Raw genomic sequence first — 16100 nt, forward strand, 5'->3', positions numbered from 1 at the left:
TATAGGAAAAAATTCTTTGGAAAAAACCAAATAGATAGAGTTTAGATATTAAGCATGAAAGATCTTCTAGTGAGTGTCTACAAAGTTTGTTCAAATAAAAGCCCTGGGGTCAAAATTGGCCCCGCCCCAGGGGACATTAATTTTCCTTATTTGAGTATAGCAAAAACTTAAAAATCTTCTTTGAAAAAACTCGAATAGCTAGAGTTTAGATATTAAGCATGAAACATTTTCTAGTAAGTGTCTACAAATATTGTTCAAATAAAAGCCCTGGTGTCAAAACTGGCCCTGCCCCAGGTGAGTCATTGTTTTTAACTATATGTGTAAAGAAAAAAAACTTGAAAAAAATCTTCTTTTAAAAATCCCAACAAGCTAGACCTTAGATGTTTAGCATGAAACATTTTCTAATGGTTGTCTACCAAGTTTGTTCAAATAAAAGCCCCGGGGTTTAAACTTGCCCCGCTCCGGGGGCCTATGTACAGGTGAGCGACTTCAGGGCCATCATGGCCCTCTTGTTATATTATAGCACACTTTACTATGATATGAGCAATTATATTTCAATGCAAATAGAAAGTATAGTATTTTTTTTGTTTGAACAACTATATTTTAAGTGAATAATTTTAAAAACAATCAGGAAACAATAAAAAAAATGTTATTCTTAAAATGCAGACTACAAAAATCAGCTTACTTAACCAGACTTGTTATATAAAACGGAAAAGTGTCCGTCACGGATGTCTCTTTAAATTTTGTTAAAGTGTCTTGTACTAAGTCTAACAAAACGGAAAAGAAACAATTAATATCGAATTTTCAGTTCTAAAATACCATTTCAGTCGTGTGTCAACTGAGAAACCTACAATTATTTCAATAGCTTAAAGAGTGTGTTCGTAAAAAATAAATTTTTTTTAGTAAACACTGCAATTTAATAGAAAATAATTCTTATTGCACAAAACCTTTTTATATCATAATTATGACATACTAATTCTTACTTATTGGTGAGAATTTAGATGAACTACAGTAGAACTTCGGTAAGTCGAAGTTGAAGGGACTTGCGTAAAAACTTCGACACATCGGGACTTCGACTCATGAATTGCTCTCAATTCCATGACAAAATTTCGACCCGTGACTAGTCCTAATTATAAGATCTATAACAAAACCCATTTTATATTTTCCATCATTATTCTGATATTTTACATTTTACAATGATAAATATAGAATGTTAAATAACTTTTTTCACGACTAATTATACGTATACAATAGAGTTACAAAAGGCGTAACAATACGAAAGGGCGATAACTAAACCAGCTTATAGTTAATATTATGCGTGATATTCTCACGCGACACCGGGTCACGGATGCTTTCAAATGAAAGTAGTTCTTACCGTTTACTTTCAAATACCACTATGGCAATTAAAATAGTTACGATTAAAGCATTTTATCACACATTTTATCGCAAACAAAGGCTGTTTGAACACACGGCTGTGTAATTAACACCTGTCACACAAGTTGATTGGAAATCGTCTTCGCAGCCAGATAAGGTGTGAAAAATGTCTCGAGATCGAAGGTGTCAAAATAATTAAACAACTTCGACTTATTTGTGGTAAATTACACTAGATTTACTTTATATGGACCACGAAAAAACTTCGACACATCGAAAAATTCGACACATAAAATCTCGACTCATGAATAGGTTTTTATAAGGAATATATAGGGGGAAGAATCGGGACTTTCATTTTTCTTCGACACATCGAGAAAATCGACTAATCGAAGTTCGACTCATAGAAGTTCTACTGTATTTTGACAAAGAGATAAACTATGCAATATGTTACACGATCAAAACAATTTAACAAAGACCAAATTATTGCAGATGTCAGAATCAACAGTTTGATTTATTTTAAAGAATGGCAATTATTTACATTATGTTTCAATCAACAGAGAAACTCGTAATTTCCTATCTAATTCAGTTTAAACTCGTTTGTTTACAAGTCAATACATTTCGTCTGGTATATGTAAAGGGAAATCGATAACAGTTATACATAACCAAAATCTGTATTAAAACTTAAACAACCTTATTGTGCGAAAGTTCATGAGTTAAAATATGACTTATTTCTTCCAATTTCAATTATGAAAATAAATTTAAAATCAAAATGTCGTTTCTAAAAGACTATTTCAGGGAAGTCAAGGATAAGTTCACATTTCGATTTAGAAGCAACTACTTTTTCCATATGTTCACAAAATATTTTATCCTTCACTGTGTCATTATCTTAATGAAGAGAGTTTAAATTAATTATTTCGACAATGAGATAAACGTTATTTTAATGATCATAGCTTAAATTAATTCTTAGACAAAAAAGATACACTTCGCAACATATTACATCATTATTAAGATATTAATATAATATATATTATATTAAGACAGTTTTACAAAAGGCAATTAAATGCAATTGTCAGATGAACAAACAGCACTGATTTAAAGATTGACATACCAGACTACCTTTTTAAAGAAATCCATTGGAATCGCTTCGAGTTTTGGTGGTCTACAATGTTTGCTATTAAACTGATGTCCGTATTTCGAGTTTAAAGCTGACAGAGACTTTCCGAGTGCAACTTTGTCACAAATAGTTTATGTTCGAAAAAATATAGAGCATTTCAATATGTTTTTCATTAACGGATTAAGGAGATGAAAATTGTTAAATCACTATAATGCGTCATAAATAATTTAAGCTTCTTACAAGCCCGACTTTTTAATCGTTCAAAAACCTCCAGATTGTATGGATTGATAGATATTTTAACTTCTCTGTTAAACATCATTAACATCGAATAAAGCCAAATGAAAACAAATTAATTAAACTAATCACAAATCAGAGAGTAAGTGCATATCTGAAATTGACGAAACATTTCTCCCTGCTTTCACTTCTTTCTTGACACAAGAGTTCATTGTGCCATACAGAAATACACGTGTTATGTCATTTACTTGTATTAAAATTATTTTTGACCGGCCACTGATAAGTTAATGTCCAAATTAAATTCGAGTATTTCATTTATGACAGATAAGTATAGAGGAGAAAGAAAAACGCTAAAGGGTGGCTTAATAGTTAGTTTGTCTGCCTCTCAAACAATGTTGCCGAGTAAGATGTATTGGCTTCACGAAGATGTTGCCTCATACGACACCATAACTGGTTAGTTTGAAAAAGCAGTCTAGAATGTAGTACAAGTATGCTCGAAGCTTTTATCACAAAAAAGTTTAAATAATTATGTTGAATATAAAGAGAAGCGGTCATCAAAAGTACCCATAACACTCTAAGACAAAATAATAATAATTCACAAAAGACAAATATGCAAAGGAACGCAGAGGAGAGAAATCACTAATGGGAAGTTGAAACCTGTTGTAGGCGCGCAAAACTGACTCTTAGCTCTATTTTTGTTCAAATATGACGAGCCAGAGTAAATAAAATGAATCTATCAAATTATGTACTACACCAAAAGATTGAATTTATCAAAACACGCACATTTGTTCATTTCTAGATAAAAAAAAAAGAGAATAGTCCTCGCCCATTTAGTACGTATGTACTGACTATAAAACGATTTGTTATAACATGTAAAACCGGATTTTATTCAGTGATTTAAGAGCAAGAAAACTTCCTTGTAAAAGATGGACATGTTTACAACATTACTAGTACGTGACTTTCAGTAATAAAACACTCTTTGTTTGGATATGTATACGTATTACAGACATATTTTAGGTAAGACATATCTTACAATATCAGGAAATGTACTTTGTTAAAGAGATGACTTCCTTTTTATGGCTTAAAGTTTTATCGGTGTGTACCACTTTTTATGAGAACAAAACATCTAAGTCAGCTATATCTTCTGAATATCTAACCAATGCTTAGAATGTTTAAACAATATTCGTTTCAAACAAAGCAAACCTCAGCAGAACTATTTTCTTCAGCTATCACCTTGGTTAATTTATTATCTGCCGTTGTATCACATCAATTCAATGGCACACTAGTAAAAAATGAGCATGGATGGATTTACTGTATAAATTAATCTTTTATTATCTTTGGTTCAGCCTCATTTCCACTAGACTGATGTATAGCCTTGCGGGAATCTTAGTATTTTGTTATAGAAAAAAACCATGTATGTGCTTTCGTTTTTAAAGATAGAAAGTGTAAGCAAAAGCATCCCGAATAATAACTAAAATACTGTACAAGTTGACTATGCGAATATTTCTTTCCCTTTCAGTTAATACGAATTTATTTTAGTTCCATTATGTTCGAAGCTATAAGTTTATTGAAACTCTCTCGAATCCGTTCCTGGAACTAACCAGTACTTACCAATGAGTGTAATTGTTTTTACTCAAGGAAACCACGACATTTGATAAATAATACTTTTTTATCATTTTAATTTGTCATAAATCAAAATATTCAACTAATATCTAAATATCTCATATATCTATGTAATTCCCGACAATATATAAGAATTTTGATAGTTGTTTAACGTTCAAAGATTTTTATGTTCTTTCCGAACTATTGACAGTTACATATAACTTTTAGAATATGGTAGAATAAAATAATTTAAATGATACGTATATAAAATTGCAACAGATCCTTTTATCGACGGAATCCTGTCCGAACAAAATCGTAGCAAATCTCCATTGCTTCTTTGATAAAAAAGGAAAACATATCTGGTAGTTAATTATAATATGTATATCTTCTTACGAGATTGGCCTCATTAAGCTTCTGAAGCTTCCACAGAATATGATTGATATTAAGATTATTATTATAAAAGATCAATTGCACTGTGAAAATGCCATATGAGATAAATTAATGGCTTGTAATGACATTCGGTGCATATTTGTCATTGATAATGTTTCTTATCTGTACTCGTTTGACATTAATGATGAGTTAGTGATAGCGCCAAACAGAAAATCAGGTTTATCACAAATGCTTTTGATTTAATAGTGCCACACTCAGGTTAAATATATTTTCAATAATTACGGATAAGGAACAGGAAAAAAAGAGCGCTGTTTAAAACTTTCAAACATAACATTGACGAAATAAGAAACTAAAAGAAAAAAGCGATTTAACAAGAACCAAATATTAAATAATTTTAAGATGTTGTTAATTTGTGTACAATTTAACGGACAAATATATTTTATGAGCGCACAAACATAATAAACATATCGATAACACGTTTGATTAAATTGACTAAGAAAGATAACAACGATTGTTTGATAAAGTATGATAATGGAAATCAAATCATTCTACTAGAATTCTTTTGTTCTAAAGTTCGTTTAAACCTTGAAGAATAAAAAATAATAATATTTCATGCTGAACTCATTCATTTACACTGTAAAAATAAGAAAAACAGCTCGGTACATTATTAATACATTGAAAAGAAATGCTTAATCAGTCTTTAAAAATATGCAAAATGTGAAAGACAATATAAAGCCGAAACTTTCGCAGTAAATTGAAACTAAGCAAATATCCTTGTCAAAAAGATGGATTTGTTTAAAACATTACAAGTTCGTGACTTTCATCAATATAAAACAACATATTAAGATATAGATTTATAATAGATGAAGCATTTTAGGTAAGACATTTCTTGTATTATCAGGGAATTATTTTGTTTCATAGACAACGATATATCTTACACAAGCAGGAAATACATTTTGTTTGACAGAGTATTTCCTTTTAAAACCATAAAGTTTTTTCAGGGTGTGTATCATTGTTTTCAGCAGACAAAGTATAAAATTTAGCTATGTTTTTGTTTAAAATGTAATAGCCTTACTACGCATTTAAACATGCTTCTGTAACAAACACACAAAAGTAAAGGTAGGGTCCATATTTCTTTTACTTTGACCTGTAAGCAGTTCGAGGTAATATTATATATATATTCTTTATTGTATTTGTTGCATCTAATTGCGCGATAAATTTAATCTCGCAGCACTTGTTTGCATTTTCGTTTTCTCCGGCACATGACTTAGCTTTAAATTCTAACAGTTTCCTTTCGTCAAATACCTCAAAACGTGAATTTCCTCTTGACACTTTTTAACTATGGTTTAAACAGGTGAGGATCACACGTACAACACCGGGTAAGGTTTTATTTGCTACTAGTTTCGAGTAATATAATACTCTTCATCAGGCATATATTAAACGGTTTTTAAAATAATAAAAATAGAAGTAAAAATATATCTTTAGCACCGCGAAATAGGAAGGAAACAGTGTAAAGTGATATTCTATAAAGACATGATTAGTTGGTAAATTTATACATTAACGATAGAATGTCAAATGTCGGTAACGTGTCTTTGCTAATAATAAAAATATATTCGGAAAACAGTTGTTTCATCTTGTAACCTGCTGCTGCTATGGGAAGACTGACATAATGATTCAAAAGCAGCTCCTAAGTCGTAAGAATATATACTACATGTTTATAGTTTTACTCTGTTGATAATTAACATTATGGTTGATAATTAACATTATGCTGTCCGCAGATCATAAAATATTACAAACTTTAATATCCGCAATGTATCTGAAATAATATTATGTCTGCACTTTCTGTTCATGAGAGAAAATGGGCGATATATTTCACCAAAGAGACCCATTTTCCACGCCCCATAAATATATGAGTGCAAACATAAATGCAATGACATATCAATGTACATGTGACATTTATCTTTTATAATGTTGATATAACAATATTACATTACCTATTATGGAATGGATTTTTCCACACGTTTTTGCACCATTGTGTCGCAATTTTGAAATGATCTTAGAAAAGAGATAAAATATATAATAAGAGATTCTTGAATTGCAGGGATTATAAAAAAATAATCTTCATAAATCACTGCGTCACTAAAATCCGGAGGGGAAATCATAATCGTTTAAGCTTATTACCAGATTGCATTTGTAAAGCTTCGATAATATAATTGTCAGACACTACATGAAAGTCAAGTGCGAGAAACTTTTTACGCTTTGTGACAGAACATATTTAGTTTTCATTATATTCTATGTTGATGCATTTTTATTGCACTATTAAGAATCTTAGCTATTTTAATTATCTTTGGCTTTACTGTTCATATGTTCATCAAAACATCCGATAAAGATACATGAAAAAGACAAACAGGACGGCCTAGTATAATTCTGCCTCTAACCTAATCGTGTGTTCCAGCTGTACTTTGATACAAAAAGCAGACCAATATCTTATTCACAAAGATAAATACCAGATAATGAGTCTGTCAAATGGATGTTATTTCAACTTGCACAAATATCCCATTTTCCTACTACAGAACGTCATTGTTATATATAATTATCTTCGTTTAAGAATATTCTATCATTTTGATGTCTTCGTCAAGTTTTATAGAGAATAATAATGCCGGTTGTGTTAAATTAACTAATGCAATCTTTGTACCACTGCCACAGTATTGCTTGATTCAGTATTAAAATTTACCATCATTGAAAGAAAAAAAAATCATGTTTCATACTTGACCATTTTTTCTCGTTTATAAGAGGTATATTCGCACTTCAGTTGTCATCACAGTTAGCTTCCTCTTCATGTAGAGTAATAGCCACACATTTTGGAGTTCTATCATGTTGTAACAACACAGCGTTTCTATGTAAAATGTAACTGTTAAATAATAACTACATGCACAAAATATATATTGTTTTTGGTTTCAAATTTAAATTTCAAGTGTTTTGTAATTGAAAGTAAATTCATGAACATTGTGTAGTTATTATTTTTAATTGAGTAATTGATTAGTGACCGAAATTCAATTATAGATTTTTAACTTAAAACGTAAATTGCATAATTAACAGTAATACTTTAATTGAACGTATTGTTTAGAATTTTCAAAACAATAACCATTATTTAATACTATTTAATATTAGTTTCTGAATAATCATTTGATATCTTTTTCTTTTTCTATTTTCTCTATTTTCCTATACTATAAGCACATCAGAATAGTTTTGTACCAGATAAAGGGCAATTATATCTGCCCCTGATATTTCAATAAAGACTAACAAAGTATGGTTGTATCAAGTCGAATTAAAATTTTAAGTTTCCAGTGAATACAGCATTCTGTCATTTATTCATAAAGATGCAGAGAGAAATAAAACCTGAAATCTAGCTTATAACATACATCAAAAGTTCTCAAACACAAATTTATTCAGCTAATTGTCTTAACAGGGTTTATCTGTTTACTATTAAATAAGAGCTTTCTTAGAACTTCACATAATATATCTTTCGTATGACTTAGCACGCCCAGATCTATCTTGTTAATGTTTGTAATATTATTATCTCTTTTTAGGACACGTCCCACTTAATAACGTAGGTTTATGATCGGCTGAAATATTACTGTATCTCCTTCCCTGTCACGTAAGCTTTCATCGTTATATTAAAATATACCAGCGCGTATATTAGTTCATGCCTGCAAAAATTATATGTCAATCAGTGCAGTATTTTAAAGCAATTCCATATCCTAATAGTTTTTTTTACAACTTTAACCGTCCTTACCTTGAAGTGCCAAACGCTATGTTGATTGAACCAGTTGATAGTGTTGGTGTAGGTAGCGAGACCAAGTGAAATAAAGAAAGTGTACATTAGATCATTTATGCGACTGCTTTAACAACTTTCATTTTGAAACTTTAATGTTACATTGTTTTGCTATTGCCTGAAAAACGGCACATGTTTCTCAAATTGTAAATTTGATGCCTATGGCGGGATGATAATATCAGTAACTGTTGTGTTTTATCTGGTTATACATACACTTAATTTTACTCCAAAAACGTGAATACAAATCATATTATTGTCTGGCTTTCGAAAAAGCCCAAATGGATTAAGAATACTTATAGAAGAAAAGGGTTTGTACCAAAGTTATTATATTCCAAGTTCCAAGTCAGAATGGAAGCCATGTCCATTACATATTTTCAGTATAACAGGCTTAGTTTCTGATACAGCTTGCATAATATTGAATTTATCTTCAAGTACAACACATAATGTATACCAATTATATATCCTTTCTTGAGTCATCATCATTTCTTATATCCTAAACATTGTCTCTCAGTAGTTGATATATAAATAAAGAATAATATTAAATGAATTCCATTTTACAGAAACAAATCTAAATCTCAAAATTAAGTGTATTAAGCTATATAGCGATATCTGATGCGAAATCTTTTTTTCGGATTTTAAAAAAAAGAATACTTCCAAAATACTTGTTATAAAATAATATAAGGCAATAAATTGCCTTTAAAGCGAGTGGCGGACGCATATAGTAATTGCTAAACCCCTACTTAAAATAGCCAAATAATACTTTGTTCTTGAACATTTTATTCTGTTTTCGTACATTATTCATGTGTGTTAAATAACAGAAACATTCTGTGTTACAACTTTTTCGGGAATCAAGCATATGATAATGAAACCAATCTAATTTTACTGTTGATAAATTTTACAAAAATATTTCATAAGAATATATATTTTAATGATAATGGTCATAATAGTGTGTCGAACAACAATTTTAATCTGTTGTGATGAACAAGATGAAAAAAGTGAAGAAAGCAATAATAATGAAGGAAAACGTTATAGTGTAAAATTTATATGGCTGGAAATTATATGTATATACGGTATTGGCTGATTTTTGCGGAAATCAAGGTGTTAATAGTGCCATGATGAAGTTTTAAACGAGATGAAAGCAGTGAATAAAGCAAATAATAATTACGAAAAATAAGTTATGAGTGTCAATATGACAATTTAATTGAGTTGCATGTGTTACACCTGTATGGAAACTTTTATCACTGTACGGTTGTGGACTTAGAGGAGACATTTTTCAAAACTAACGCTTAGAAATTAAAAGTGATTTTTATTCAGAATTAAGAAACTTTAAATGATTTGTACTTTCATCCTACTGAAATGATTTTCCAATTCAATTATTGGTAAGAAACTGTATAAATGTTCATTTGGACATCTCGTTCATTTTGTCTGTTCAATCGTGAACACTTCTTTTAGAAAATTAGAAAAATGAGGATCTGGTTTTCAAAAATTGCTACAGAAGCTTGACATTGCCAATATTAGAAATTTTCGTAAAAATTATGTAAATCAATCCTTGATAAATTATCATTCGTAGCTTTTAAGCTTGCGATTTTTAGCTACCTACATCCGCCAATGATACAAAAGTCGTTTACAAACCGTGAGCATGTCAACCGATTGAAGCAAAATTATAGTGTTAGAAGAGGTTTGGAAATTTGTCATTAACTGTCAGCCCAATTGTGTATCTGTCGCAAGAAAGAAAACCCATGGAGGGAGGGTCGACAGACCAGTAGTTAGGCAGTACCCGCTTAAAGACAGATGAAGCATGGATAGCTCAAGCGAACCATCTCTTAGCTAGAACTTGATATCACTCTAGTCGGCGCACCATAGGAGTGCGTAGTTAGAAGCGCCGAAAAGCCCAATGAATATGGCACAACACCTGAGGAAGGAGATGGTAGCAGCAGTCGATGCTGTATCTTTACAACTTTTTTACATTTAAACAATATTTTGAACACTTCTTTTAGAAAAATGAGGAGCTGGTTTTCAAATAATTGCTCCTATTAAATATCTATAGAAGCTTGACATTGCCAATATTTGAAAATTTTCGTCAAAAATATCCAAATCAATCCTTACTAAATAATCATTCATAGCTTTTAAGCTTGCGATTTTTAGCTACCTACATCCACAATAGATACAACTCGTTACAAATCGTGAGCATGTCAACCGAGTAAAGCATATTATAGTGCAATCTTTTAACGTACTTTTAGAAGAGGTTTGGTAATTTGTCATTAACTGTCAGCCTCATTGTGGATCTGGCGCAAGAAAGAAGAGACATGGATGGCGGGTCGAAATACCAATAGTTAGGCAGTACCCGCTGCAAGACAGATGAAGCAAAGATAGCTCAAGCCTACCATCGCCTGGCTAGAGCTTGATATCTCTCTAGTCGGCGCACCATAGAAGGGCGTTTGGGAAGGACCGAAACGTCCAATGTATACGGCACCCATCTGAGGAAGATGGTTACAGCAGTCGATGCTGTATCTTACAACTTCGTATCTTTTTAAACAATATTTTGAAATTTAAAAATAGGCAAAGTATAGAGCATGTAACAATTTCAAATTTATTACATAAAGATGTAAAAAACATGAACACAAACTCAATTGGGAAATGGATAACGTTTGTCTAGAAAATAAAGGTTCAAATCTAGGGAAACGACTTCTGGCGAGATAAACAAAATACATTGTATAAAATGTAAATTGACACTTCAACATTATTAAAATAAAAGAAAGACAAGTATTTTTTATCTTAAATCACCCAGCCTCAACTATTTAATTCTTCTGTCACATATCAAGATATCCGTCTTTTATTTTATTTTATTTTATTTTATTGATAAGAACTGTATTAAATTATTTACCTCGACACTCAAAGCTTTATATAACAAGATCAATGCGATTTAACACAAAGCAGATAAAGGTAATTGTCAGATAAATGATAGTTCAGAATAAACAGAATACATTTATCTCTATTTACATAAACACTTAAATCTATCACTTTTCTATCTAACCAATGGTATTTTCACTCAAATGTGTGAATAGATCTGTAACGCTGTTAAAGCGATATAATTCGTGGGGTCGTGTAAAGATACTTTTTTGTGATAAAATCTATATAGTGAGAGTATGTTTAAAAATATAACAAAAATCCTGGGAGGCGTTTTGAATTCATTTCCGAGACAGCTTAATTTAAAGTCTTTCATAAATGTGATTGTTTGCGGCTGGCTGATAAATCACTAATAGTAAGTAGTGTAACCTTTATCTGCATTCGAAGCATATACTAGATTAACCCGACATAAGACATGGAAATTTAAACATTTAAGAAGCTTCCATCTGATTATAACATAAAAAATCAAAATTGTAACATATTTTGCACAACATGGCAGAAGCTTAGCCAGTACTAAAAGCATTTGAATGAGGATCGGACGTATATGAAAATATATGAATCAAATTTAAAATAATGCTGTAATATACAGTATCAAATAAATTTACTTTAAAATTTTTTCCAGCACATTTCGAAAGTGTTTAAGATATCCAAATATATTAACTTTTAATTCTATTGTGAATATGAATATAACTTATTGTAATGAATACAAATTTTTTTGTTTATTTGTTAAGGAAATAATCACAAGATTTGAGAATAGATAATATTTCTACATATTTGTTCATCATGTCCTTGAAAATGCATGATTCTCTCAATTTTGTTAAGATGAACTGTATAAATATTATTATTTTCATGTGTATTCTATGCTTCTTCATGTAATGTACGTTTATATGTTATAGCTCATATTGTCATGTGTGTAACACATGAATTGAGTTCTAAAATAAACTTTGAAACTTTGAAAGTATTGTCTAAATAAACCGATTCAAAACAAACTGACAAATTCTACCTAATTCTATTTATACAAATGTCCCAATCAGGGTCAAATAAAAGACTTGATTTAACGGCATTGTTGTTATAAAAAGGGTGTTTCAATAATATAGAAACTTTAATATTATTTTTTTCATATTCTCAGTAGCCCAGTTTTTTTTTTTTTAAATCTATGAATGAAGGACAAAACTATAAACAAACACAACCATCAAAGTTGTATTTTGACATTGTATAACCATTTTCTTTTTAAATATGTAAACGTCTTTTTAAATTGATGAAACAGTGTATAAGTTGTCAATTGATCTTTTTTATAACATGTAATTAGTACGGTAAAATCCACGTTTTCATATTATACATTCACATTTCTAGTGTAAGATAACGCGTCATTTTATGTGATATTCCTACATGTATATACATGTGTTACATTGTGTTGGCTACTTATGTTGGGTTCTTTTTAAATTACCTAGCTTTGAAAAGAACATGAATTTAAAACTAAAGATAAGATTCAGCATTTTTGACATGGATACACATTACTTAAATACTTTGTGGCTATAAACCAATCCTTAACTTTAGTTTTATCGAAAGAGAGTACAAACTAGTTCACTTAAAAATTCTCGAGGTAAGCCTTGTCAAAAATGTATATAAACTTACATTTAACATTTAATTAAGCAAATCTCAAATGTACTATTCCATATATTTAATCGTTATGCTGCGTTTATTTCTATTAATTTCTTGCATATTGTTTGCTAATGGCAGTTCTTTTGAAGAACGTTTGAAAATTCTTGAAATAATTGTTGATAAACAACAAGCCGAGATGGATTTATTGAAACAGGCAAATATAGAACTGAAACAGGAAAATCTCCAGTTGAATCGTGACAATACAGAATTGAAAAAGCGCGTAAAAGAACTGGAAGTTGACGTCTCGAACCTCAAAGGCGAGGGTATGCATAATAACCAAAGCTATGAAAGTCACATAAATGCAGCAATGCATGACAACGTTGACAGCATAAATAGAAGTAGAAAATTGGAAACATCGGATTGGCATGGCACGCCAAATGTTCAAAACGACCGAAATACACACGGCATTGCAAGTCTTTCTAAAAGTAAGTTATGCTTTATTCATGTGTAAATTATTAATAATGTTAAAATACATGCATCCATTTACATAAGAAACATGATAACGTCTTGATACACACCTATTATATACGCCACTGTGTAGAACCTATTAGCTGGCCGGGTTGCTTTTTCGCCTCAAACTGATGACGTTTCTTGGCCGGAACAAGGAGTTTTTTTCGACGGATTAGTTTAGTTATTTAGCAAAATGTAAACTCTCGTTAATAACATAATGTAAAGCATATTACGATTTTGGACTTAATTGTTCAGCAAATTGATAGAAGACTATAGTTTATTTACTGTCTAGAAAGTTGTGTATCATGTTTCACAAAATAAATTAATAAATGCGTTTAAACAAAACAAGCGAGTTTTAAACACGCGTTAAATTGCTGCAAACGAAAGGTCAGGTGTGCACTGCATAACTTGAGAAGAGCCGGATAAAATTTCAGAGGAAGCTTTACGACACGAAAATTCCATTACGTCGGTACAAGTAGTTCTTGTTTCAGTCAATGTCGTAATGTGCCAGGAATCCGACACCATGTGTCTAATTTATATATTATATAGAATGCTGCTCGTAATGGGTTTCCATAATGCCTTGAACATTAATAAATCATATCTCAATAAACGAGTTATAAACTTTTAATAATCATATGATCAAGGGTAAAACATCAAATTTGAGAATCAGATGTGAGCAAGAACTTACTTTATAAAACATTTAAGGCACAAGACCCGTTACCGAATCCAACCAAAATAAATCAGCACACGTGTGACCTCGCTTCACTATATAAAAAGCAGTTATTTAAGTTTTTGCCGCACAACAATATCCAAATCATGTCAAAAGAAAAATACAAAACTTTAAAAGATAAATTTCGTCAAAACGAACTTGTTTTGAACGGTACTGGAAAGTGCAAGTTACCGTCCACGCCCCCTAGCACCGGCTTAAGCAGAATTCAACATTTAACACGAAAATGGTGAAAATTTGAATTTAGAAACATCCGCAGATGTGTTCATACGGCGGTTATCATGGAACCTTCAATGTGACACAGTAAAGCGGCGTATGGTCCCCAAGTAAAATAATGCGTGTGCCCTGAGCGAGAAAACAATGGGCGGAACTAGATAAAATGGAATTTTGAAAGGGGAGCCTGCACCATTTTCAATTTTGTTGTTTAGACCGTTCTTTGGGGATTCTCTCGTTCAAAAATGTCATTTCAGTGTGATTTGACGTAATATTTTTGTCATTAATTTGTCTTAGTATCCCTTTAACTTAATAAATAAGATATAAAATGCCGGTAAATGAATATATTTAAATGTCTCATTTCAGAGGAACTATTACAATCAGAAAGGATTGCTTTTCATGTCTACCTTTCTTCAAACAAATGTTTCAACGATCATCAAATTATTGAATACGACACTGAAGTTTTAGATACTGGAAATGGCTACAATGAGCATGACGGGATATATATTGTACCAGAATCCGGAATATATGTATTTACTTGGACATTCATTGCTGATCTTGCTGAATATGCTGTCACTGAAATTGTAGTTAATGGTGCGACTCAAGGATGGACAATATCTGATGGGTCTATTCAAAGACTTTTGTATAATCCCTCATCTGGTCTTGTTCTAGCCAGAGTAAACGCTGGGGATCATGTTTTCATAAGACGTGTACAAGGTCTCGGTTGCACAGCTTACAGTGACCAATACGTTCAACCGACGTTTTCCGGATGGCAACTCTCTCCGTGAAATTATGTATTGCCTTGACTTTAGAACTACCATTGACACAGAAATAGATAAAATGTAAAAGAGAATTTATGTTAAGTTTTGCTTTATCAGCTTGCAGTTACTACTTTGTTCATGAACAGGATCATTCAAACCGATACTACGACGTTTTCAATTTGCCGCATTGGGCTTTTTTTAGGATTCTGTTTTTCTCTATATCAGTACTGATCAAATCTTCAAGTATACGACTTTCAAATGTATGCTTTCTACTACTACATATGCTAGGGCTATTAAGAAACTACTTCGATATTCAAGGAAATTTTATCGTAGAAATGTGTAGAATAGACCAATTCAACAGTTTGTTTTCACAAGACATGAAAAACACATAAAATAATTACAAACATTTAAGGTATTAGCACCCTAATGCATTACCTCCGCCTTGAAGAGTATTCAAATAGGCTAGAATTACTGTTAACTACATTGAAAATGAGGGCCATGGGTTCAATCCCCAGAAGGGTCAACTTTTTTTTTCTTTCTTTTTTTCTTTTAACATTATTTATGTATCTCTCATGTCCCATATGGAAAGAAAAAAGTGTTTAATTTTGAATTTTTAATTTATATAGGTATTTATTGGCTAAATTATGCTAAATCTAATAATAAATATGGTACCTGATATTTTCAAAGTGTAATATAATCAAAACTAGACGGTAAAAGTATTTTATATTTTACAAGATCAACCAATATACTTTTTAAAAAATTTAGGGAAACTTTGAAAACAGGCACTCATTTGGGTAAATTTTAAGAATTTTTTGAATTAGGCTCCCTTAGTAG

The 16100-nt window shown here is 31.0% G+C and overlaps 1 protein-coding gene across 1 annotated transcript; it reads left to right on the top strand.

The window, feature by feature from the left end:
• Nucleotides 1-13080: 13080 nt before the first annotated feature.
• Nucleotides 13081-15358, top strand: LOC132722094 (uncharacterized). Its single transcript, XM_060706522.1, has 2 exons — nucleotides 13081-13540; nucleotides 14872-15358. The coding sequence occupies exons 1-2, from the start codon at nucleotides 13117-13119 to the stop codon at nucleotides 15291-15293; spliced, it is 846 nt and encodes a 281-aa protein (XP_060562505.1). The 5' UTR covers nucleotides 13081-13116; the 3' UTR covers nucleotides 15294-15358.
• The last annotated feature ends 742 nt before the right edge of the window (nucleotides 15359-16100 follow it).

This window comes from Ruditapes philippinarum, unplaced genomic scaffold (assembly GCF_026571515.1).
Source record: "Ruditapes philippinarum isolate M1 unplaced genomic scaffold, ASM2657151v2 ctg8107_1_1_1_1, whole genome shotgun sequence".
NCBI classification, from domain to species: Eukaryota; Metazoa; Mollusca; class Bivalvia; order Venerida; family Veneridae; genus Ruditapes; species Ruditapes philippinarum.